The sequence below is a fragment of the Accipiter gentilis genome, chromosome 4, assembly GCF_929443795.1.
Source record: "Accipiter gentilis chromosome 4, bAccGen1.1, whole genome shotgun sequence".
Classification (NCBI taxonomy): Eukaryota; Metazoa; Chordata; class Aves; order Accipitriformes; family Accipitridae; genus Astur; species Astur gentilis.
In genome coordinates this window covers 14767750-14794326 of record NC_064883.1, presented here as the reverse complement: position 1 = coordinate 14794326, position 26577 = coordinate 14767750, and the positions used below count along the sequence as shown (strand labels likewise).

Here is a 26577-nt window from a genome sequence, read left to right as displayed (position 1 = left end):
GCTGTGTCTAAGAACTTTTGAAATTAGAAATGTGTTTTTTCCTACTATGGAAGCTATAGAGTTTTCTGTAGGAATTTTAAAATTCATTGAGTACTTCATACATAGGCATGTTTTTGAGTCCTGTATAAGGATTTGCTCTTGCAAAATCTGAGTTACTCTTAGGTCAGGTGGAGAAGTTTTGTACAGCAGTTGCTTGCAGTTACTGCAGACTCATAGTAGCAGACAAAGATTATTGCTTTTAGTCAGCCTCTGAGAAGGATGGATTACCTCTGGTGAGAATTAGAATTGAGGGCAGACAGGTCAGGCAAAGAAAATGCTAGACACAGTCTGGGACAGAGAGGTTGGTCAGGGACACAGGAAGGAAGCATCTCCTGTGATGTCTTGAATCCCACGTTACACCCTTCTACAACTCGTTCAACTACTGCAGGCAGAACAATTAAATATGGCTTTGGCGTGGTACTTCATTGTAATAACCGCTATTTCATGTGTTTTCCTTAAATGTGTTTTATTTTCATGCAGAAAGAGAAGTCTAAGCAGTTCAAGAGTTTGTAATTTGCAAGCTTAAGTGATCCTTTCATTTTAGGTCTTGTTTCTGTAAGTCCTCTACTTCTCTAGAAATGTTTTTAAGAGGGAAAATTCATTCAGTGCATTCAAGTTATATGTTAGTCATTTTTCTTCTGATAAGGCACAGGAGTGAAATCTTAGGAATGTGTTACTGAGTATTAGCATATACAGGCCTCGTCATTTATTCTCACCACCATTTCATGCCTCGAGCGATAGAAAATTAGAAAAACAAAGTATGTTATTTGTTTTAAATACTCAAGGACTAGTAAGCCCTTTAGAAAGAAGAGGGGGTAGTAAGTTTCTTTTCAATCTACAACCTTCTCTGTATGCACCAACATTGATAGGAGTTTGGTTAGGGTCTTGTTGCTGGTTTTGTCCCATGTCTCTGCACCTCTCTGAGGTTGCTCCTGAAGCCTGTGCTGTTAAGTCTCTGACTTAGGTGTGCTTTGATTATATTTATCTTAATGCATGATTTCCTGTGACCAAGACCTAAGGATCCCCAAACCATCAGCCAGTGCTATGGAGCAAGCCCAGTGTTGTGCTGTTGAATGCCATATTCTGCCTGAGATATTTTTTTTTCCCCTACATTTTGTGGCAAAAAGAGGCCCCAGTCAGCAGGTCCCCAGGGCCGCCTGAATCCTTGGCTCTGCCCTTGAGATTCATCGATCATCCTACATGTCAGTCTCAGCTCCCTTCCCAGCACAGGGAAAGAACACCTGCTCCTCCTGTGCTTAAGTATATGGATGAGGTCTTTTGCCAGGTTTTGAGTTTGGCTATCTTGTTTTGTGGAACTTTATTAGAAGACTTTTCCTGGAATTAGAGAAAGGAAAATGTACTCATAATTTACTTTTCCAAAGGAGCCAAGGGAAGGGCTTCATATTTTCAGTTGGCTTATTTCTGTTAAAATGTTGATTTGTGTATGCTGAAAAGTGCCTTCTTCCCAGTGTGCCCTGCTATCAATGTGTCAGTTTGTTTGCATTGCTGTTGTGCCTCCAAGATCCTTCGTTATAATAGTGGACTGGTTGTTTAGTGACCTACACTGCTAAATCAACTAGGCTTCAGACTGTCAGGGCTCTCCTGTGATGAAGTTGTGAGATTCTTGAACTTTCATCTGCAAGCAGTGGTCCACAGCTCCCTGAAGCCAAATGTTTCAAGCCAAAGCATTTCATGGGTAGCCTGTTTGATGCTAGGATTAGTTAGTTAGGTTCCTGGATATAGGAAGGCCTGATTCTTTCCCCATTTTCCTTTGTCTTGTCTTGTTAGTTTTAACAGTTGTTGACCTTTTCAGTCTGACCTGGCAGGTATCAGTGCAGTGTTATGGTATGAGGAGGCAACACAAAAAAATCTTTTGAAGCCAAGGGGGAGCAAGATGTCCATGATGGGGAAAAGGGCACTGTCTTCCCAGTGTAGACCAAGATGTTCCCCACTTATTCAACATCCTTGTTACTTTTTTTTTTTTTGTAATCCCAGTATAAATTACTTGGTTCCTGTTAATAACTAGGTTATTAGATTACTTGATACCTACCTTAATTAGTGTTCTCAACAGTTGGTTAATAAAGGTGCATATCAACATATTCTTAATCTGAAATATCAACTCTGTTTTTGCAGCATTGTCAAGAATAGAGGAAAAATACCACCTATTGCAGTGCCCCTGATTGAGAGTCATGTTGAATATCTACTTTCTTTTATTTTAGATTTTTAAAAAAATAAATTTAGATTGGTGCTTCTGCTACCTTTGCATTTTATCTTCCATTAGCAAAGGACATATGCCAGGTTTTCTAGTTCTGCAATTCTACAGAGTGTATCAAACTAGGCAGAGCAACATTTGAGGTGGGGTGGAAATGTGTTGGTCTCTGTGGGCTTTAACAGTCAGTTCATTGACTTTGAGAATTTGTCTGTATCTATGATTGAACAGATCTACATTCTGAGATTTAGCATCACTTCTCTTCTTAAAATTAGAAATAATTAATTTTTTAATTTTCCTCGTTGTGTGATAGACGCAGTAGCTGGTCTTTGGCTACTGAAGAGCTTCTGTTTCTTTCGAAAAGGCAGGAGGTGTAGCACTGAAAGGTATATGCCTGTTTTCACTGAAAGTTAATGTATTTTGTACAATCCTTTTCTAGATCCAGATTAAAGAGCCCGAGGTTAACTGGCATGTCTTTCTGAAGTCCTCAGAGAAGTCTTTCATTGTGTTTTCTCAGTCCAGAAAAAAAATAATCCTTTAGCTGTCTTATTAGTAAACCTTTTAAGTTCTTCATATCTTGCATCCTCATAGGAAGTGAGTTGTAGAAATCTGACATAATTTTATTGTTATTCTTACTCTCTTGTATGTACATATGTATGCATACACCTACAGATATACATCCAAGTGGAACCTTTATTAGGTTATCTGCAGAAGTAGGTTGCTGATATTGGTCTTTCCAGTGCATGAACAATGATGCTGTAAACAAGAAAATAGATTTCCTTATTAATAGTGTCAAATATCATTGTGCCGAGCTGACATTGATACAGCCCAAACAACTGCAAAGCGGATGTATGCTTCTTCTTTCCAAAAGAAGCCAGACTGGCTGGCATAGTGATGTCTTATGCCCATTTGAAAAGTTGTTAAACCTATTCCAGCTAGAAATCCATAACTCCTGCAGTAATGCTTGGCTTCAGAAACTGGGTTGGGTGTGGGTGGGTTGTTGTGGTCTGACGCTGAGCCTATTCTCTTAGCATATTTGTGGTATGCTGGATTTTGAAACATCTCTGCCAACAATGGAAATTCAGTGAATCATTTCAGAAAAGTTAAACAAGCAGGTCTACTGTATTAACTATAGAACTGAATAACATGCCATTAGTAATTGTCCTGTGCTCTTAACTATGCTTGAGATGTTTTTAGGTGTCACTGAGCTATAGACTTCCACACAGGTTGCCACCCTGCAGGTATGAATTTCTGTTGTAGAAGCTGATGGAGGAAGTTTGATCTAGTTCAAATACCTAAAAAGTGCCTAAAGCTGAAGCTGTGAAGCTGTGCACAAGAGAATCCCATAAGATCTCACCCTAAAATGAGCAAGCAGAATGTTTTAGATAAGCTGTTTTCTGGAAATGTTTATGTTTCTCCACTGATGGTGAAAAGAGGCAAGGATTGCAGGGTCAGACTTAGCTATCTGTTGTCATTCATTTTAAAGTTAGGTCAAATGCACCCCATTTTGGGGTTCTGGCAGTTGACTGTTCAGTTAAGGAAAGTGTATATGGGTTTCAGCTTAGCTGATTGCCTCCTAAAATGGTCAACAGTGAAATAGTTTTGGGGTTCTGGCAGTTGACTGTTCAGTTAAGGAAAGTGTATATGGGTTTCAGCTTAGCTGATTGTCTCCTAAAATGGTCAACAGTGAAATAGGTAGTAGTCCTCACAACCAATAGCATCAATTAAATTGTCGGGGTTTGCACTGAGCTGAGCTTACCGACAGCTCTCTGTGCTTCCATTTCCAGTGCATGGGCACAAACCACTTCAGGAGCTGCTGCAGTGTAAACTGTACTGCCCGCAGGTGGGATTTGCTGTCTCTGTGATGGAGAGGGGTAAAATGTTATATACCTGCTCTGGTCTGTATCTGGGTGAAGCGGATGTCTCTCACTCAATAACTTCTTCGAGCTTTTTGTGATGTGATTATGCTGTTAGCAGGTGACACTAATACTGGAAAATAGATACAAATGAGCAACAGGCTAATTACTTTTTTCTTTTTTTTTTTTCTTTTCCCCCTAGCGTGGGTGATTTATATTGCTACTTTATTTGACCTCCTTTTGCGGCAATGTTTCTTAATTCTGAGATTCTGACCACCTGTGTATATAAACACATGTTTGAGAACTGAGTTTTCATCTGATTGCAGTTATGTTCAAAATTGCTTGTGAATATATCTTTTTGAGGAGCAAAACTATCGGGATGCATTCATAGCATTCGTAACAGCCATTGCTTGCAATGCTGTATTTATAGATAGACTGTGAATTCTTTGGGTTAGTTTGATGGACTTCAAAGTCTACTGAATCTGGATTAGCAACAAATACTCCTGGGTTTATGCATTTATATTTTCAGATAAGTGTTGTGTTTAGTGTCATTTCTGTCCAGATACAGCATGGAAGCAGACTAAAAAAAGGGAAACTGAACTGTTGAAATTGAGAGAAGATGAGGTGTTTTGAGCACTTCTGTGACTGTGTCCGTGTATGGTATATCAAAAAAGAGGAAACTTTGCCATACATGATTGCTTAGCATTTCAGCTTTTTGGTTACCAAAGAGAGACTGAATCCCCAGTTTGTTCTGATGTGTGAATAGTCTCGGAGTCCAATAGTCTCTGACCAGCTTCTTTTAGATATTCCACACATGGAGAGTGTGATGTTTAATATCTAATTTACTTATGTGAAGATAGTTGATGTTACATGGGATTTCTGATTTAGCAGAGTGATACAAAATATACTGAAAACACAATACAAATGTAAGTTACACGTAAAAAAGTAAAGCAATTGCAATGCACAGTTCAATCACAATACCAATGTAATTCCTATTACCAGCCTCTACAATATGCTCATTGTCACGATGCTGGGCATCCCCAGTCACTGGGAAGAAATCCGTGGGCTGAATCACAATATTCTGTACAGACTGGCTCAAAGCTTTTTGTTTTCATCACCAAAGACATCTAGTTTGAATGCTTTCCCTAATCTTAAAAGAAGCAACTTAAAGTCCACCTACAAAATTAGTAATACAACATGCTGACCCAGGTCAGTCTTCTCCTCACCTGGCCTTACTGAATTGCCACCCAGCTCTCAGTGCTGTTGTCGTCATACTCCCAAGTGGAGTATGCTGTTATGGGTAAGTAATGCTTGTCTTTGTGTGTTTGTGGATTTAAGAGACAGCCTTTCCTGAAGTACAGAGTGAGAAGGAGCGACATGGGATACATGATGCCTATAAGTTACCTGACCTCATAGCAAAGCTTGACTTACTGGAGAAATTGGCTTTTGTTCCAGAGCCTGGTCTCTGAAAGCGGCCTGTAGAGTTGGATAGGTGTGGGGAAAAAAACAACCCCAAAACCAACAAAAAACAAAACAAAACAAAAAAACCCAAACAACAACAAAAAAACAACCCAAAAATGGAAAAAAAAGAGGGGAGGTGTTGGAGGTGGGTGGTAGAAAGGAAAGAATGTGGTGGTGTAAAAATATAGATAGATGGGAGTGCTACATTTCTTTCTTTCATGCTCTTGTCATACTTACAGCAATTTTCAGCTTAGAAGGTTGTATTATCCCTGTGCTTATTAGCCCCTGATAGACTCTTCTTCCATGAATTCATCTAAGAGCTTTCAGGCTTCCGCACAGTGGTGAAGAAATGCCTTTCTGAAGTAAGGCTGAGAGTGCTGGTATGTAAGCTGCCAAGCAGTGGGTAGGATAGCAAGTGTGTGCCCCCTCTCTGCGTGTTCAGTCTGTAAATGCTATTTTTCTGACTCACCTAGGATAATAGTTGATTGTGTAGGCACCCCATGCTATACACTGTTGGGTGGGTTTTGGGTTTGGTTTTTTTTCAACACTCAACTTGTGGATGTAAAGCAATTTCTATTGCTACAGAATTATCTTGGCTTGGTTTGAGAGGAATTGTATCCATCACTGCCTAGAAAATAACTATTTGCAGGTTGGAGCAATCCGAGTGTTGACTACTTTTATCCCCCACACCAGGAATTTGTTCACCAAAACTAGTGTGTTCTGTCAAAATGTTCAACCTGCTCTGAGGATGAGAAAGCAGCTGTAAGGAACGTGGGACTGGTTTTGGGATGCAGAATGGTACAAGTCAGTTATGGACTCCTTTTCCACCCAAGTGAATGCTGCTAACAGCATAATCAGTGTTCACTGGTATGTTTGGAATAGTTGACATGGTGCAAAGCGTTGTGCATTTCCACTGCTCGCTTTTTGTGCCACCTCTTTTTAGCCAGAAATGTCACAATTCAGGTATCTAGAAGCTGCTTCACTGTCCTGCAGGTAAAAAGCCATGTCTTACCTTGGTGAACTCCTTTCCCTTGCACATGATTTGAAGAAATAATTAGGGAGTTCTAAGCTAAAACTTGCTTTACTGCTTACAGCAGTTGTCGTTTTATTAAAGCCAAGGACTTCACCACTTGCAAGTGTGTAGGAGGTGCTGGCTATTAATACATCCCTCCTCCGATTACTGTTTTTAGTTCATGAAATAATAAACTGTTAGCAACTGGGAGGCATTGCTTTCTGGAGAATGCATGCTTTGTATTTATTTTTTTTTTCATTTTAAGCTTAGCTCTTGTAATTTTGAAGACAATTTATGGATTTTCAAATGCTGCAGTGCTGTGTCCTGGAGGCACTGGTGATCTGTGCTTTTGCTGCTGCTCAGAGCTTTGAGGTAGCTAGAAAAATGGAAGTGGCAGATCTTCTGATTTTATTATTTGAGTTGTATGAGTAGGGTCAACACTGAGCAGAGGAGTGGTACTCTACACAAGAAAGCTGCTCTTTCTGCATTGGCCTTCATTACTGAGCTGTTCTTGTGTTGTCTTGTGTCTGACAGACTTAATTGCTGGGAATGAAGCTTCTGGTAATTTTTTTAGCACATTTTCTTCCAAATACTTGCATTTATTGTTTTATTGGAGACCTGGTTCAGGGCAACCTTATAAAGTAACTCCATTAATGATTTCTTCCAAGCATACTGTGAACAGTGTCTAGTACAACAGTCTGCCAAACATTAATGAAGGATTGAACTAAATTGCAGCAGTACCTTTATAATCAAGTTTTTGCTGAATTTCGGCTACACCATTTTTCCTTTAGCAACATCATCTCTTACAGCAATTGCTGAGGTGGTTATATTTTTCAGGATAAACAGTGCATCCAGTGTCCCTCCAAATTCAAGAATCCTGTTCTAACATCTGCACAGTCCATTGAAAGTGGCCTTGTATAAGTAAAAAACCTTGTTAGCCTTGGAAGAGTAGAGTCTTCTGCTTTTTTCTAAGTTCGCCCAACCCTGATCTCTACCAATCCTTTTTATCCCCTTCTTTTTTCTAAGAGATTTTCCTGCTGACAAGTCATGCAATCTTGGAGTTGGATGACTTGCCATCACCATAAAATAAGTGTTAATTGGGTATGAACTGATCTGTCTCCGTTATCTCAGGGTACTCCAGTGAGTGGCACAGTAGCCTAAGAGAGCTTTCAACAGTCTGAGAAAAGCTCCTTACTAATACCTTGTCCTTGAAGAATTACATCTAATTCTTCCTTAGTTGCTGAAAGAAGCCCTGTTACTGAAAGATAACTTTTTGTGTGTGTCAACCCAAGTGTATGATTTCATTTTCTTGACTTGTGTTTTCACCTGTTAATGATTAAGAAATTTTTTTCTCAGTTTTTTTTTTTTTTTCACTGACTGTGCCATGACTCATGCGTTTTTCATATGGTTGCTGATGATGAGACAGAGAGGTCTGTTGCCTTGGTGGTTCAATTTACAGTTTTCTTGACCTTGTGAAGTGCATCTGGAGTGCTTTGGTCATGGAAGGTTTCTGTCTTTTACCTTGTTATTCAGCTGAGCTGCTTCTGCAGAAGTTCTTGGTTAGTGACCTGAGAAATACCCGCTCTCCTGAAATACGTACAGTGATTTAGATCTCTAATTCAGTGTGTGATTGTATATTAATCGGTGGCGGTGGGGTTTTTTTGACTACTTTTCAAGAAATGTCTTCATGTTTAGCAGTTAGGTGATGAGATTTATGGTGCAAATTTTGGTGAGTTTGTCTTCTCATTTTTTTCTGGGCTTACTTATTTCTCAGCTGGATAACTACTCACAGGTTTTATGCACAATTTTTGGCTGGAGAATCTTGCATGAGCACAATTTTTTTGTTTAATGTGTGGTAAGTTTCATTCTCTTGTGGTATTTGTACTTGCTGCAGAATGAAACCAATTCCAATTGCTTTGTCTGTCCCACTAGGCATACTAATAAAGGACAAGTACTTTTATTGGAGTGGACACTTACTCATTACTGTGGAAAAACACTGTCCTGTGATTTTAAAAAAAAAGAAAAGAAAAGAAAAAGAAGATTAAGTGCCTTAAGAGCTTCTGGAAGGCTCTTTTGGGAAAGACAGGGCATTCAGTGCATGTTGAAAACCTGCTACAACAGTATCTTAAGGTGCTACACATCGTAGCCACTGGTGACTAGGGCATGCTTCCAAGTATGAAATCAGAGGTCAGTATCTAGTTGCTTCATGTACTGTAATGCTATAAACAAAACTAATCCATAACAGAAGATGTATTTTTCAGCAATAAACATGTGGATTAGCAGTATCCTTTTTTCATGTAAATATTAAAACATGCATCGGATTGTATTTACCCTGTGCGTCGTTATGTGACTGCTTAGTCCTTGCATGTTGCCATTGAGGTCATTTGTGCAATAAAATCAGTGAGGGGATTTTAACGTGGCAAGAACCTGGCTCTGGCTTTACTGTTTGTAATGAGTGGGACTTTTGCGATAAAGGTTTCATAAACATTGTAACTCTGCTGGTGGCTTCTATGGGCAAAATAGGAGGATAAACCTGGCTGCCAGTGCTGCTCTTCCTGCTGATTTGTACCATGGTTGAAGTTACAAACCTCCAGGTTATTAGTCACTTCTTAAAAAAATCCTATGTTTTAGGAACAAAGGGCAAGTGTCGGAAAATGGTGATGAAATAGCACAAGTCAGCCTACATAAAGAAAACCTGGCACGTCTCACTAAGTGTAGGGGCTTGGTCTTGCCGACTCCCCGGATGTGCAATGAAGGAGAAAGGAAAAGCAGCTTCTTGGCACCTCTCTGGTCCCATCCGCAGCACTTGGGACCCTGGGAAGCAGCAAACAGAGCTTATTTCCTTATTTTTCAGCAGTACCAAAGTGAGCTTTAGCAAGAGGTAGGGAGCGTTGCTGCTGCTCTTCACGTTGCAGGCTAGCCATCATACTGCCTCAGTATAAATATAAGTAAATAAAGCGCTTTTCCTTCACACTGACCGAACCTGGGAAATGTTGGCAGCCAAGGTGGATTTCATAGCCTTATGAAGGTGTGAAAACTGTGTTAAAGCAGAAGACGTTTCACCAGCAGTTGCGGCAGTGAACGCTGCAGCAACGGTGCAGGCTGCATGACCAATGTGCATTGCGGTCACTCGCCCCTTGCAGCGTCCAGGCGTTGGGAAGTGCCTGTGGAAAAGGAGGAGCTGCCAGAGTCCCCACAGGGTGGGGGTGGAAAGTGGGAAGCCCGATGACGATTTGGTGAGAACCAGCGGCTGCATTGCATCCGCTCTGTCCTGTTGTCCCCTTACATCGCTCTGTTCCTCTGTACTTGTAATGATTTATGAGTTTTCCACCTACAGATTTTGTTAGCTCATAATCTAGCTGCCTGCTGCCTTCCTGGGGAGTGGAGACAGCTGCTGGCTGTGTGCTGACATGTTTCCTCTCCAGCAGAAGGGCAGGGGCAGCTCTTCCTCCATGCTGTTCAAGTTTGGTAATTTGCTTTTAACATAACTCCTTGGCTTCCTGCTGAAAGAAGAGGAAAACCCTCTTTAGGTTTTCATCCTAAGCCTAGAACTGTAACAGTGAGAGGATGAAAACGCCTAGTAACATTGCTGGGTGAAAAAGACCCAATAAAGCCTTTTAATGTCCTGGATATTCCACTTCTTGTGGGGGAAAAAAAGATCGACCTTGATATTTGAGTTGGGTTTTTTTCCTTCATAGAAACTCTCCCTATCTATGCTTTGATTTTAGTTGACTTTGTGATGAGTGCTCCTGTCTTGCATGATGTCTGAGCAAAGGAATGAGATGGAAATAATTCCTGCCAAGCATCTGTTTGTGTGAAAGCTGGTGGTGCTGTGTTGGTGCTGCTCTGGCAGCTCTCTCCAGCACCCTGTCAATCAAAGCACGGGCACAAGTCCCCGCAGCAGCAGCATTCTGCGGGGCAGTGGCGATAGAGCCCACTGTTGGGCTGCCCAAAGGGTCACTGCCTGCTCCCGTGGGCTCCCTCGCTGTTATAGTGCCCTGCGTACATAGAGCCATAAAGTCTTGGTAGGGAGTTTTATTAAACGGTTGTTCTTTTTTTGATGTTGTCTGGCATTGATTTCCCTCTCTAACCAAGGCATTGACGTTTTGCTGCTGTGAAGCAACTGTTCTTGAATTCATCGTGAGCGTGTTAATGTTTGAAGAATCTCAGATGATTCTGAGATTTCAGTTAAAAGAAGTGTAAAATGATGCTTAGAGAAATAGTATTGGTTTGGATAAAAGTTTTCAGGTTTGGGTTGGGTTTTTTTTTGTTTTGGTTTTTCTTTGACCAATATGTTTCCAAGAACAAATGTTTTTAGTATTTTAGCTTGGTAGAAACTTCAGCCTTGTCAAGGCTTTAAATAATTTAGGAGTTAATCATTGTAAGAATTTTCCCTGTGGTATGGATAAAAGACTGCATTTTTCTAACTTGCTTAACAAGTTCAAACTTGCAGAAGCTCTGAAGTAACTTCTACTTCATCTGTTGCTGGTTTTATAAATTAATTTTATTAATTAATGCTGGCTTTATTAATTAAATCTATTACAATTTTCATTTATTGTTTGAGAAGGATTGGTCAATTATAGAAACTGCTATATCATATATGTCTAAATATCTACAACTGTAGATGTATCTCAGCTTTATTTTAACTGTTTAAGGTTTTCAGCATGTAAATGAGAAGCAGCTGTAGAGAAAGCTGAACTTTTGGACTTCAAGCAGTTTTAGGAGACTTTACCAACTCAACAACTTACGTATTTTTTAAGTGTGAATTAGTTTTGTAGAAGCCTATTAACAAAAGTGGGAGTGGAATTTGGGAAACTGGTTTAAGTCATGCATTTTTTAATTTTTCTGATGAATTTTGTAGCTGCAAGTTAGTTATCAGCAGACTTAGACGTTTTGAGGTTTGTGCAGAAAATGAGCCCCTTCTGGAGTGTGGTGCCTGGTTCCGTACTGCTTTCTGAAATCTCCCGCTTGAGTCAGCCCAGCCCAGCTTTTGACTTACCTGCTTATAAAATAAAAAGTATTTGGGTGTGGAATTTGAACACACGAGTTTTCTGCAAGAGGTTTTCTGGATACTAAAGGGAGAATCAAGAGTGAAGCGTCTGTTGCTGAACTTCTCCCATCTTCCGCAGAAGAGTGGAGTCTGTGAAGGGAATATGCTAAGGAGCTATCGTTTCCACATCTCTTTCTCTCTTTCCTGCTGGCAATTCGTGTGAATCCTGGAGGATGTTGGGCCATGCAATATAAGTTTGACTGGTGGTTTGAGTTTTCTTTTTGAGGCTATTTCCTTCCTACCTATACCCATACCTATCCTTAAGACCTTTACTCCCCTGAAACCATTATGACTTCTCTAGCTGGCATTTCAAAATTTGCCTTTGGCTTTGACCTACACAGATCCTGTACTTTTCAAAATGGAGACTATATGTAACAGTTCAAGGTCTTTTATGATTTCAAGGCTTTATAGATACATGACACCTGAGAAGCAGGCTGCACTGTGATGGAATCAAATGTACTGTGCAAGTTTATATGCTGCCACCCTGAATATACAACCTTCAGCCATCACTTTTGTGCTGTGGTTGGTGTGTTTTTGATATAAAAAAAAAGTAGGTTTTGCATTACATTCATTTTTTTTAAATTTTAAACTATCATCCAAGCACCTGTTATAGTGGCAACAGCACATCTGCAGTTGCTAGTGTCATTTGTAGTATAAATACATCCTGGGCTAGCCTATAGATCACTGGGTTGGTTTTGCTCAGGGTCATGCTGCAGTTTCTTGATGAAAGTGCCTGTGTTCTCCCTGGGCCAGTGCTTGAGGGAGTGCCTTATAAAGCCTGACCCTCACTCGAGCAGATTAGAGTGCAGAGCATTTAAAGCTAAATATAGAAGAAGGCAGATCCTGTGTTCCTAGTAATTAACTATTCAAGAGTCTCTTCTGTTGCACTGAACTTCTAGTCATTAAATCTGCCACAAGTGGTGAGTCTTACTTTAACTACTTTTTTCATCTTTTTCTGAGCTGTCTTAAAGGGCGTATTTTATATTCACAGGGAGCAGCTGTAAAATGTGATAGTCAAGCTTCAGGTGCATGCAACTCTTCTCACAGTTTAAAAAGGCACTGCATCAAAGGAAAGGAGAAGTCTAGTGCTAGAAACTTAGCATATGCATTTATATCTTTTATAGCAACTGGGAAACTGTACCAGTATGGCTGGGTTGAAGGTCAGGTGTCATTCATTTTATTGCCCCCAAAGCTTCTGTGTGTTCATTAAGGAAGTAGGCAGTGTCGATCCCAGCCTGGTGGCATGTTTGTGCTCTGAAAGAGCTGTGACAAGAGGATTAATTCTTACCTGCTGCATGGCTTGCTTGACACTTTCTTCCAGACCTCATGGGCTCCTCCTGTAATCTCCTGAAATGAACATTTTTAGACCCAGAAAAAGGCATAAGGTATCAAGGCCAAGCATAAAACCAATCAAAAGTACCTGGGCAAATATTATATATTATAGATCAGTCTCTTACAAATAACTGAAGGTCGGAAAGACAAACCAGATAAATATGTCTAATCTAGCTGGTCACTGGCTAGAGGCTGGGCTGTTGCTTATCCTTGTTGTCTGCTAGATTATCTGCCTAATTAACTTGTAAAGCACCTCCTGTTCCTCTGCCATCTACACAGCTAAGTGGAGGAAAGAGACTTTTGAGCTCTGCTGTGAAGGGAAGCTTGGGTCCTACAGTGCTTTAAAAGATCCTGTGATATGATGGTTTGCCATTTTTAACTCTCTTTGCAGATGGGCAAATCCTTTTCCCAGAAGTCTATTTAGTGTTGCAGTTGTTTCGAAATGCTCCTTGGTCTGTTAAAACCATAGCTTTAAATCTCAGTGGTGAATGTGAACCTCTCGGTTTAACTGCTTGTTGCATCTTTGTATTTTTTATGACTTGCAGAAACGAAACCCAGTCTTGACTCTGAACTTTACTGTCTATTTCCAGTGGATGTGGGCAGTTTTTGACTGCAGATAAGTGGGAGACCTAGACTAGAAGCAGTGGTTTGCCAAGTTAAACATTTGACATGCCGCAGAAGCGGCCAGCTGGCCATGCTGCAACTAGAAGAGGTAGTCTGGTGAATGGGAATATATTGTATAGCTGGAGCATTGTTAACAGAGTTGTTAAATGAACTTGCAGGGGTAAAGAGAGCATTACTAGGATAGTAACGTGTGATTGATGGCATCTTTCTAGCCACAGAGCTTGAGTTTCTCTTTGCTCGTGGTAGGAGGAAGTGTTGGCAAATGTATGTACTTTTAAACTAGACGTGCAGAGTCCACAATGAAGAAAGACAAATAATACAAATTTTTTTTAAAACTGAAGTTATTAGAAGAACATCCCCAAAGGACAAAGCTTGCATGGTAAGGCTTAATTCTGGATGAGCAAATCATATGTAACAGTGACCTAATGACCTGCAGGGTATGAAGTAGGTGGCCTGTCCTAGCACTGGCACTTGCTGTTGGCAGGACAGGGGAGTGACCTGTGATGATTGCCACATGCTGCAGAGCTTCCTTGTGTTCACTGCTGTTTGCATTCAGCTGTCGGTTCAGCCGAATTAGCTGCTCATTGCGCAAGTTGTGTCCTGTGTGATTAAAATAATTGTATCCGAAGCTGAAAAATAGTTTTGTTTTCTTTGGATAAAATGGTATTAATATATGATCGCTTCCCCAATTTTTTAACATTGCATTGAGATTTGCTGTTAAGATTTGAAGTAGTATAAGCCCAATATTTTTTACTGTTGTTTTTACTGTATGATGTGCCATGTAGGTCCTTAACTATGTGTTTATGCACAAAGTTGATAGGGGTAGGGATTTGCTTATCTTCTACTATTTTTACAACACCTACATGCTTTTAGGCACTAAAAGTTATTAAGACATAGTGATGCTTGGAAGAAACATTTGAGTGGGATTTGATGGTTGAAACATTGTCTTTGTGGTTAGACCACAGTCATGTCTTCAGCAAGACGGTGTGTAGCCCCGGGAGTCCATCGGCATGGTGGAACTTGCTGGAGGACAACACCTGTGCCGCGCGGAGCCCCACCAGGATGGTTCCCAGTCCTGCGCCCCACTGGCTTCTGTGCCCCCTGTGTCCCCGTGAGCTGTGCGGGCAGCGCTGCTGTACCCCTGCCCCAGCAGTAAGGGCAGAGGCTTCGTCACCTTCCTGCTCGGGTTTGAAACTTGAGGTTTTTTTATAGGGATGCTAAGAGCCAGGTTTTGAGAAGCACATCTTATCAAATTTATTCTTAGATCGTAGCGCGCTTCATCTTTAAGATAATGTGAATTATTCTTTAAGTATACATCAGGAACTATCTTTCCCTTTCACATGTTGGGATTTTACTACACTGAATGTTTATTTTGCCTTTAGGTTAAACTGTTGCCTGTAAATGCCATAGTAAAAATATATCTTTATCTTTTTTTTCCCTCCAGAAATTTTATGAATAAGAATCAGAAGCCGGTGCTAACAGGCCAGCGGTTCAAAACTAGGAAGAGGGGTAGGTTACGTTATGTTTTTTACTTTACTTTCCTCTTTGTTAAAATGACTAGAAACAGGGCAGGTGGAATAGCTGAAAGTTCAACAGGATTAAGGTTTTTCTCCCCTTCTCTTCAGCCATGTTAAGAGTACAGATGTTATTTTTAACTAAGCTCTAAAAATTTTATTATTTTCACTGTATACCGTAAGACTTTCTGTAAAATTTGGGTTCTGTAAAATCGGGTTTATTAGCTGTTAAGTCTTGTAGAAGCCTGAGGTAAAAAAATAGATTCTGAGTTTATAGTATTTTTACATACAAGGAAGAGAACTTATGTTTGTTTCAGGTGTTTCTTAAAATGTCCTTTTCAACTAAGAAAGCAAAATAGGAGCTTTTATTTAAAGGTTGTGTAAAGAAAATTATCTGACTTTCTTGGTTTTGATTTTTGTTTTTATTTCTTTGACTCAAATCAATGCCATCTCTATAAATTAACCTTTCACATCTAAAAAGGAATTCTCTCATCTTCTTTCTCCGTGAGATGGTCAGATCATCTCACTGGCCCTGCTTTCTGCAACAGTAGAGGTCAGAAAGCTCCTTTTTGACAAATATTTATTTCTGCTGTCTTAGTGTAGTTTGGGTTTTTTATTGTTAAAATAAAACAATTACCATTGTGTAAGTCCCATTTTATTCATTGTGATACTGGTTTTCTGTAAACATGACCAACACTCTCTTTCCTTTTGGACAATATTGCATCGATTTTTAAAGAAAGCTAAGTGGTGCTAATTATACTGATCATCCAGGTATTCTGTACAGCAAGTGTCACCCTAACATGCTTGCTCATACTATACTCAGAGTTAATTTGTCATGGTTTAGGTGTCTGAAATGAATGCCCAACACTTGGAAGCAAAGAACAAAAATACATGTAATAAATTCTTTTTTAAAATTATTATTATTTTTTTTTTCAGAAAAAAAAAAGTCTTGTTTGTGAAAAGAAGGCTTAGATTTTTTGCTGTTGCAAGGACAGATTATTATAGCACACACAGGTGGGGTTCTTGTCTGTCATGTAACAGACTTTTTCCATCTTGACTTTCCTGTTTCTGATCAATAGCTAACACCTGGTCTTAAAGTCTTGTGACAGAAAATGTACATAAGAACATTTTCTCACTGTGGATGAGAGAAACAAAAAGAGTTGATGACCTTTCTCAGAAAATTACAAATTCTGTCACGAGTCTGAAGAGCTGAGTGAGCATCTTAAGATCTAGGATGATCATGAAGCTTGGATGAGAATTGCAAAATAGTTTGTTTTCAGTCAAGTTAAAAAGCAGTGCCAGCTTTCTCTCGTCTTTCCTCCCTTGCACACATCACTTCCTCAGATCGTTTGACTGCTGTGGTCTCTTAAATGGAAAATGTCCTTTCTATGATGCACATACAACATAAAGAAACCTATATTGTCTGTAATGAAATGTCACAATGCTCCAGTAATTAGTTGGATTAACTTTCAGTCAGCACGGTCCAGAACATTATGCAGTAGGAGCTGTACACTGCATTAATTACCAACAGTATAGATGTAGCTAGAGGAGTGGAGTTAACAATACTTAAAGAAATACCTCTGTCAGATCAACCAATAAAAGCAATCAGATATGCATACTGCTGGGTTGATCCAAAGTATTATTCAGTCTAGGTCACTTAGTTATGGTACATATGTTGTTTGATTAAATTGTCTTAGAAAACATTCTCTCTCTCATAAAGACTTTCTTTTCTGTCCATGTTTTGCACTGTATTTGGCATAATGGGTCCTACTACAGATTTAGTCTTCAACTCCTATTCAACAGAAGTAATAATTAGAATAAAGAGGTTGTATTTGTAATTCTGTGCCTATCTCTTGAATTTCTGTTACAGTGATTGGAAATGGCACTAGATAACTCGACTACATGGAAGAAGGAAAAGGCTTGGGGGCAGTCTGGAAGATTAGGGGATGGGGTTTTTGAGAGATTACTTAAATGGGATTGGGGATATTAAATGGCTTTAATATAGAAATTTTAACATGCAAACACTTGTTTATGCTTAAAGCATAAAATCTCTTCTTCAGATATTGTGGGATCCTGGTTGCCTTACAGATACCTGTTTTCTTTCTAGAGGCAGAGGACCTGAGGAAGAGAAATAGCTTCCTACCATGTTTATTCCCTTCTGTTTGTATATACTTTTTGTATCATAGCAGTGTCGCAGACTGTTGTCTGGGACTTAAACTAGAAGATACTATTAGGTTTTTTTATGCTGACTTTCAGTGTATCAGGGAGTTATGAAATTTCACCCAGGTAAGACAGAATGCAGTGGCTGTGGTTTGACCATGGCATTTCAGTGGTCGAGACTATTCTTCTGTGGGTAACAGGCAGGCAGGTAGGGGGTCTGAAACACGCAAATGCTGGGGGGAGTCAGCTGGTTGAGAGATGACTGCTTGTTCTTACCAGTTGATTTGTGTCCCACAATACTCTTTTTCCCCTTCTGCAGCTCCCAGGAGCACTGCCATCCGAGGAGACAGCAAGGTGTGACATGGCAGTCAGGCATCTAATAAAAATAATTGTCCATGTGAACTCTTATCACTGGTCAGCTAGCTGCAACTAATCTCTGAAGGTCAACAATTTCTGAGCTTTCAGAGGGCAAAAAAGGAGGAAGACAATGGGGTTTTTGTCTTTAAAGTTTGAAAGTGTGCTTAGTGTCTAAAATATTTTTGAGAGAGGGCTATGAAAGAGGAGCTTGTAAATCCCACTCCTTCCAGTTCTATTAGTTGACCTAATAAAAGGTATAAACCTTGCCTCCAGAAGGCATTAAAATCAATTTTAAAATATCTGAAGGAAGAAAAATGATGTTGTAAAGGGAAGAACCTTCTGAGAGAAGGGGGCATCTCACAGTTCTATATCAAGTTTTTAGCAATCTGGGCAAAGAAAATAGTTTGGTTAGTTCTTAGTATAATCTCTGTACCTGTTGAATACCGCTTTTTTGCATCTGGCCAGGATTTGTGCTTATGGTGCAGATACACAGGATGTGGATTGTATTGACTCCATGCATGCAAATTGATGTCTTTGTGTGTTCTGAAATGGAAGAGGAAGAAATAGGAGTAGCAAAAATGCTATTGGGTAGTAAGGAAAAATTATGTATCCAGACAGTTGACAAATACCTATAGGACAAAAAGCTTCCTGAAGCATTAACAGGAACAGTGTGTATTGTTTAAAGTAAGCTGACAGGCAATACCCGAGACCCAAGTTTGTTCCCATGTTATAGATAACATAGAGTTAATATCTGCTAAAAAACTGGTGCAAAAAGGTAAATGGCAGCATAAAAAGAAGCTAAGCAAAATGATGCATATTACTTTCAGGAAGAAAATTATCTAGTAAAATGTCAGTTTTAACACCTTTACATTAACATGAAGTCAGAAGAGGGGCCAAACAGGGCATCTAATTTTTGTTCCACAGAAATACAGTTGTGGGCCTTCTTTTGAGGAGTTATAATTAATTCTTAAGGAGAGGCATACAAATGTACTTCGTGATTTCCTTAGAAGCAAAAGAAAGGAAGTAAGGATCTGGGAACATGATGAAAATTAAAAGCTCTGTATAGCACTGCTGCATTGGATATTGTGTGCATCACATCTGCAAGCTACACCTGCCTCCACTAGCCTGTGATTGAAACTGTGCTTGTTTAGTAATAGTGTACTTGACAGCTCGATGTACTGTCACCACTTCTTGATGATGGCTTCTTACTCACCCTGTTGTACTACATCAGCATATTCCTCTTCAGTACATTAGCTTGGTAGGAAAATGTTTCAATACAATTATAAATAATTTTTCATCAGTGAGTTCACTTCCTCTTCCTGTGTAAATTTTTGGTTTGTGATAGACAAGAAAATAGTAGGGTACTGCAGATGAGAGGAGGACTTCTGGGGCAGGAGAAGAATCTCTTTAAAATAGCTAAGAAATACTAATCATGGTGTTTGTGTTTGTACTGAGCACTGTGTACCAATGATAACAAGCATGTAACACCTTTCAGTTTAGACATAAACATCTTAAATTTTTAGATAAAATACATTTGAAAAAGTAAAACAGGATTTTTTTTAACTCCTCTCTTAAGACAGAACTCTGTCTTCTTACTGGTTAATGAGTCATCAACCATGTTTTTTACCCTGCAAATAATACATATCTAGTAACCCGAAAGAGAATAATTATACTCAGATACTTGTTTATGGGTGGAGCTGGGTTTCTTGTGTGCAAATAAAACTGCCTGAAGTACACATACTGAAGTACTTATGCTTTCTTCAGTAAAAAGCTTGTTTGTCTGTGGGTTGGTTGGTTTGGTTTTTTGTTTTGGGTTGTTTTAGTACTTCAAGTTGGAAGAGAGCTGAAACTGGGTATTTGGTAACCAATCTGATAGCTCAGATGGGATTTCAGTAGTATGCTTCTCTGTAGGCATTTCCCCAAAGGCAAATTCTTCAGTTTTCCCACTTGACCCTCTCAGGCATGCCCTGCAGATAGGAGAGATGGTTACTCAAACAGCAGATTCCAGACCTTCATCACAGCTGAAAGTTGAGGTAACACAGCTGAGACCCTGAATATCTCCAAGGTCTGGGGTGAAGTAAAAGCCTGGGAAGAAGATGCCTGCAGTCCAGAGAAGGGGCATATTGAGTAGTTTATTGGATTACAGGAGCACAGTAGGGGAGAAGCTAGGTTGGCACTATGGGGTTGTGTGCATTGCTTCAGGATGAGCTGGGGTTGGGAGCAGGTGGTTTCATGAGCATATATATGGGTATCCATGGAGTTGAGTAATCCTCAGCTCTGGGGTCAGTTTTGGGGGATGGGGCAGCAAGCCATGGGGAGATGGGTCATAACGTCAACAAGCCACTAAAACCTAGGTGTAGCAGGGGATTTCTGGAAAATAAGATGATGCTTCATTTTTCCAGTGCTTCTGAGTGTTTGACAGCCAGCCCTGGAGCTGCTGTTGGCTGCGTGCTGCCACGCTCTTTGGAAGGACCAGTTGACTAGTCCCCTGAGCTTCCCAGTGGCCTGGGACACTGAGTGGTAGGGACCGCTTTGTACCTTTCAGATACGATTGTTATGGAGGAAGGGGGTGCATTGGAAGAGGAGGAGAATGTGCAAGTGATGCACTGAAGATGGTAGAATGAGTGCACCCCAGGTACATGCAGGGGAGCAAGAAGAGAGAGAAACTTTTCTATATTAGAAATAATAAAGCCAATAAAAGTAGGCATTATGTGTAAAATAGTTATTTAATTGCCATAAGACTATTGTGGCAGGAGGAAAGAGATTGGAGGAAGAAAGGCTATCAGAAACCAAGGTCCTCTGGTTAATGACTGGGATAAAAAGCTGCACTATGAGTTCCAGGGAAAGAAAACTTGCAGCCAGAGGATGTGTAAAGTCCAGAACCTCTTCTCCCAAAAAGTCTGCAAGAGTTGCAGCTGGCATGTTTCAGACTGCATTAGCACATGTTTAGACAGGAATTTTACCAGTCCTCATTCATCTTAGTAACTAAAAATCTCCAGATTTATCCTCTTGATAGAATATGTGCAGGTTTTTTAAGAACTTGTATCAACATTTGTGTCAGCAGGTGATAACAAACTAGCTTTGCTTTTTGAGCGCCACAGAACAGCTCGCAGTTCTGTTTCTGAAGTTCAGAGTTATTTTGATGGTAACAAGCATTTTGTATGTGCCCTTATGCAAAGCCAGGACTTGTTTTGTTAAGAAGCTTCAAGTGTCTGTGGTAAGCTGTTAACAGCCTGCAAGAAGAAGCAGCAGGAGGTATGGGTAAACCTAGCTTTATGTGGAGGTTGTAGTTACATCTGTTGTGGCTAATGGCCTTGACATAGATAGGAATGTTGTCTGGGGGTCAGTTTGTACCTTAATTGAGTTCAACAAGGGACAGCTGTAGAAAATGCAATGTGAGCACTGCTTTTCTGTGTTCCTAGTGCTGCTTAGGTCTGTGAATAGGAAAGATAAAATTCTTGGTTACACGATGTTGCCTGGTCCTAAATGTTTATGGAAAACCTATTTTTATTAATACCGTGATCTTATCCTTTCCTGAAGACTTGTCTTTTTGAAAACATTTTAGATACGTGACCATAGTTCTTTAAAGAACAATATCAAGAAATGAAAAATGGAGTGTTCCTACAGTGAGATTATGTACACATAACTGACATTCCCTTTACTGTGCCGTCAGATTTAGCAATGTATAATGATACACACATCCAATAATATCTTCAACAAGAGACGTAAGAGTATGAAATTCGAAAACAATTTCAACAGTTGCTTTTCCTCCCCTTTATTTATTCCCGTATGTTTCTGTGTCTTTTGGTGTTTGGGGGATGAGGAGGAGAGGGAAGTGAGGGTAAACACTGCAAAATTTCCAGAGGTAATAAAAGCCAAACAAACAAACTTTCAGTGTGTTGACCACAATGGGAAGAATATGTTTAGCTGCCATGGTCGTTTCAATTGCTGGCTGATACGGGATTTTAACAGAAAGTTTAAAAACTGACCCTCTCTCCTTTTCCTTATTTATCTCTGTTCTAGATGAAAAGGAGAAATTTGAACCCACAGTCTTCAGGGATACAATTGTCCAAGGCCTCAATGAAGCTGGGAGTGACCTGGAGGCTATAGCCAAGTTTCTGGATGCAACAGGCTCACGTCTTGATTATCGCCGCTATGCCGACACACTCTTTGATATTTTGGTAGCTGGCAGCATGCTAGGTAACCTGCAGTGTACCTGATACAGAATTTTGATGATCAGCCTTGCTTCTTTTAAGATGCTGGTTTTTCCTTTACAAAATGGAAATTATAAACTGTATTACAATTTTCCTTATCTAGATACTTGTTGCATCTCATATCATAGCATTGTTTATTGTTTGTAGTGTAGTAATATCTAGGGACTTGATTGTGTGAGGCATTCTGCAAATATTACAAAAAATGGATGCTGCTCTGAGAAGCCTTCAGTCTGAGCTGAAGCAGCATATAAATTCAAATGCAAAGAAAGTAAGAGAGATGCTAACTAAGGGAAGCAGAGGAATTTATTAGCATAAAAAAGTGTAATACAGCACTCCAGGTCATTAGGTGTTGCAAAGCTTGCTTTGTAGACATTGCAACAAAGGCTAGCAAAGAGGAGAAATGAAGTATAATGAGGAATGCTTTGTGGATGTTCATGGGGCATTTCCTCCAGGTATTGGTGGCAGCTTGGGCAAAAACATGCCTTTCACCTTCCTCTGTGTTTTGAATAAGTTGCCTCTTTTTACTGGTCACATTGGTTTGATTTCTGCTTCCTGCTCTTTGGCATGTAAGAAGAAAAGATGTTTCTGTAAGACTTGAGGTAATGCAGGAAACAAAAACCGGTGGAAATATCTAGGAAAGAAACTCTCAACAAAATAAGCCAGGAGAAAACTTTTGCAGCAGTGTTTTGAACATTTATGTGGGCCTGGTAAGCATTAGAAGGGGTTAGGAGGATGTTCCAAGTCCTCAAATTACTAACAGAGTGCTAATACTTTTCTCTTTGGAAAGGATTTATAATATTGTGGTATTTAAAGCAGTAGTTAAAATATGCGCAAGGGTTATGCTCCTACCCATATTTATTTGATCACACTCAGTGCTCTCAACACCAGCTAACATTCCTTAGTGTGAACTGAATCTCTCAGTCCTGTGAGGTCTGTGTGATCTAAGGTGCAGTGTATCAGCCAGACGTCCCTTCTGACAGTTGCCACCACAGCCTCGCAAAGCTCCATCTTTCTCTGTTACCCCTTCTCCCCTGCTAACTAATCCTTGCCTTTTGCCTCCATGATACTAAAATAAGAATTATTAGACTTATTAAATCTTATAATTATAGAACATTCTCTAAAGTGAGAAATTGTTTCTTCCTTTTTTATTTTTTTACCCCCTTTCTTTTAGCTCCTGGAGGCACACGCATAGATGACAATGACAAGACCAAGATGACCAACCACTGTGTATTTTTTGCAGATGAAGATCATGATGCCATTCGAAATTACGCTCAGGTCAGTAAAGGCGTGGTTGATTACTGTTTTCCATTTGTGTATCAAAAGGAATTACAGTGGAACATGTGCAGACTGTCTAGGCTGCAGTAGGCTAGTTAAGGACAGTTGAAATTCCAGTTAACCAGTAATCTGCCCTAACCTATAAATTTTAGGTAAGAAAATAGGGTATCTAAGATAATCCGATCACAGCTGGCAGTGCTTTCTTTTACAGAAAGCAGTCTTACTTATTTCAGTCTGCTGTTGGTTCAGCATATTTTTAGACACCATCCTTATTTTTTGTTGACCTTTTCTGTATGCAGCCTGAAAGATTTGTATGAACGTATTTTTAGAAACACATGAAGTATATGAATGACAAAAAATATAAAGCTCATGCCTCTAACCTTTAGTTGTGTAACTAGCTAGGAATTGGGCATATAGTCCAAGAGGTTTAATTTATCCTACATATGTGATATATAATTTCTTTTTTCAGGAATAAGGCTTGCACAAATAGGCCTATGTGAAATTAACAGAAAATAGCAATGAAGCCTAAAACATTATTGAAGAGAAGCTAACATTGCATAACTCCTTAACGGAAGATAATAATTATATGAGAAAATACAATAAGAATTCTATTGAAAGTTCAAAGCCACCGTGCAATTCTGGATACAAGTAGGATTGCATAAAAATGAAATACCATTGAAAGTCCCATATGTCAAAAGTCTGTTGTTAATTAAATAACATATTTATCTTTTTACATAACTAGTTATTATTGGGATGCTGGAGACAGTAAGTGAAAGCACAGAAGTCACTGTCCCTGCTAAGGTGTTGAGGGTGGTCAGTTGCTGAAAAGTGCATGGTTGACTTAAAGGGTGCTGGGATCAGAGTCTGCGTCGGTAACAAATGTTTGCTAAATAGCAGAAAGCTCCTTTAAAAGCACATCTTTGATAATCTGAAGAAGTGAAATATACTTATTTCTGGAAAGGAAGTCAATATATCTTGTGTATCAGCTTTATTATCTTTTAAATAAAACAGGGTATTCTACTTAAGGAAAATCTCTGTTATTGGTAAAACCATTGATTCTGTCATCTTGAATTTTAATATTTTACTGGTTTGATAATAAGAATTGGCAGTACCAGTCCTCCAAGGAGAAATTTAACTTTAAAGTAAAAGGTTGCATGTTGGAAAATGGAAATGAAAGCTTCAGGATTTGAAGCAGTGGAATTTTCAATGTATTCTCTGTATTTCAAACCAAAAGCCACCAAAATAAGTCAAGCTTTTATAGTTAATGCCTGAAGAGATGTATCCTTTTATAGACCTCACCAGTTTTTTTCATGCATAATGGGAAATAGAGCACTTACTGTATTATGCAAAAAGTGGAATTAGGCTAAAATAGTGTTTAGAGGTTCCTTATCTTCTAGGTAATTTCTTAGCTTTGATTCCCAAATGAACCAGTAGTGTGGCTATTTTTGTGGTTTTAGTCATCGAAACAATTAAAAGAGTGAAAAGTCTTCAAGAAAAAAGGCTAAAGCTAGTGTTGATATTTTAGCAGATTATTTGCTTATGAAGTGTACTTCTGTCATTTACAGGGACTTACAAAAATATACAAAATTTTGTTTGGAAATATGAACAAGACGCTAGCTTACGTTTTCATCTTAGACCTTATTTTACACCTTATTTTATTAGAATTCTGTGTGTGTCTGCCTCTCAGTGTGGCCACAATTTGTTTTTTCACTTGTTCTGAGCCAAAATACTACCAGTTAGGGTGTTTGGGTGTAGTTTATGTTCTCTGAAAAGTGAATTGAAACTTTCTAAACTTAATTTCTCTCCCACCACCATCCAGGCTGCCAATAATGTCATTTGTTCCCCATATAAACCTTTTTACCTGTGACAGCGAGTCATATGTTTTGTGCCCTTTGTACAGTAGTGAGAGCAGTGATTTGTTTATTTAATTTCTTATCTCTCCCTTCTTCCATCTGAATGCACCCTGCACCTGTGCTGCTTCTGCTTTCATAATCTGTGGTCGCATGATGGGAAACAAACGGTGAAAACTGGAGAACAAGTGTTTCCAAGAACATACTTGTTGTAAAAGCTTGTCAAATGTTCTTTCTCTTTCCCTGGCAGTAGTGTGTTTTGTAAGCTTTCCTGTTAGTGGATTTGACAAAGATCCTGCATCTACTGAAGATGCCCAGCAGTGCTACCTGCCTGCCTCACTCCATCGGCTTACACCTGACAACGTCCCCAGAGAGCTGCTTTACCAGGGGAAGGGTGCGGAGTCAACCTCCTTCTTCTCCTCCTTTCCCCTGCTTTTATCTATGGATAGGGTGAAAAGTAGAGTAGGAATAAAATTTTGAGGAATATGAAAAAGACGACTCAAACTGCAGTAAATTCTCTGATTCAAACATTGCACTATGAAGCAAGAATTGCAAAACTTGTATTTTTCCACTTGTGAACAGACTAACAGAGAAGGGTGTTTCATGGTCTGCCATGAGGCAGAAAACACAACAGATAACTGCAGAAATATCATTCTGCTGGCTGCTTATTTCCTGGAAACAATGTCTAAAGAAAAACTGTGCAGTGGAATATTAGAGTGTGAGAAGCCAGCAGTGCTTCCTACTTTTTATTTCCTGTTGTGGAGATAATAAAAAGAAAAAATTGTCTTATCATGGATTAGTCAAAGATATTTTCTATGGATTCAGTAGTGGCAGTCTTGTTTCCCTTTGCCTTTTTTGTAAAGAAGGATGGCTGCAATTGTTATATTTTTTAAGTTAATCTGTGTTTATCTTTAGGTCTTCAATAAACTTATCAGGAGATACAAATATCTGGAGAAGGCATTTGAAGATGAAATCAAAAAGGTAATGTTGGTGGCAGTCTCCTCTTGAGCATTAATATTTTTTACCCTATGTCTAATGTAATTGTATATGTATAAATGTGGTGCTGTTATGTATTTTATTTAGCTCTACTGGAAAAGAGGATGGAACCTACAGGTGGCACCTTTAGTCTGCAAATCTAGCTCTTTGGGAATGCTGCTGTCAGCACTTGATGTAGCATAATTCTGAATTAATGCTTCCTTTAGTTTCTTTGGCCAAACTCGCCTTCTATCCCAGGCTTTTTTGTGCAGAACGTTGATATGCTTTGGGGAGTAGTTCTTAATGAGACGTGGTGTTACTATCCTGCTAATAGAACAGCTCTCTGTGGTTTTTCCATAGAATAAATGCAAATCTGCTGTGCAGAATGTCACTTGATGTATAACTATTAAACTACTCTTGCATTGTGGAATGAATCCTAACCACAAGTTTTTGTGTTTGAGGCCATAGATACGTGCAAGAGAAAGTCATCACCACTGGCAGAGTGCTATGGATTTGCCTGTTAGACTGTAGTGGGTATTTGTGGGTACTGTTTTGCTTTGTGATACTGAATTCTAAGGAGACAGGAGAAAACTGGGTAGAAATTTTTGAAAAACAAAATACTGATTTATTTTGTCTATTTTGAGTTCCT

The 26577-nt window shown here is 39.4% G+C and overlaps 1 protein-coding gene across 5 annotated transcripts in view; it reads left to right on the top strand.

Annotated features, from left to right (window-relative positions):
• The window catches only part of BZW2 (basic leucine zipper and W2 domains 2), a 59253-nt gene that overhangs the window by 7328 nt on the left and 25348 nt on the right, over window positions 1-26577 (top strand). For 2 of the 5 annotated variants that reach the window (XM_049798934.1, XM_049798937.1), the window contains exons 2-5: window positions 15028-15092; window positions 21638-21814; window positions 23000-23103; window positions 25869-25934. In XM_049798934.1, the coding sequence (XP_049654891.1) occupies window positions 15035-15092; window positions 21638-21814; window positions 23000-23103; window positions 25869-25934 (405 nt within the window). In that variant the 5' untranslated portion in view covers window positions 15028-15034. Of the gene's footprint in view, window positions 1-13172; window positions 13324-13413; window positions 13963-15027; window positions 15093-21637; window positions 21815-22999; window positions 23104-25868; window positions 25935-26577 lie in introns of those variants that run through there. The other 3 variants (XM_049798936.1, XM_049798935.1, XM_049798939.1) reach the window with 3 other exon arrangements.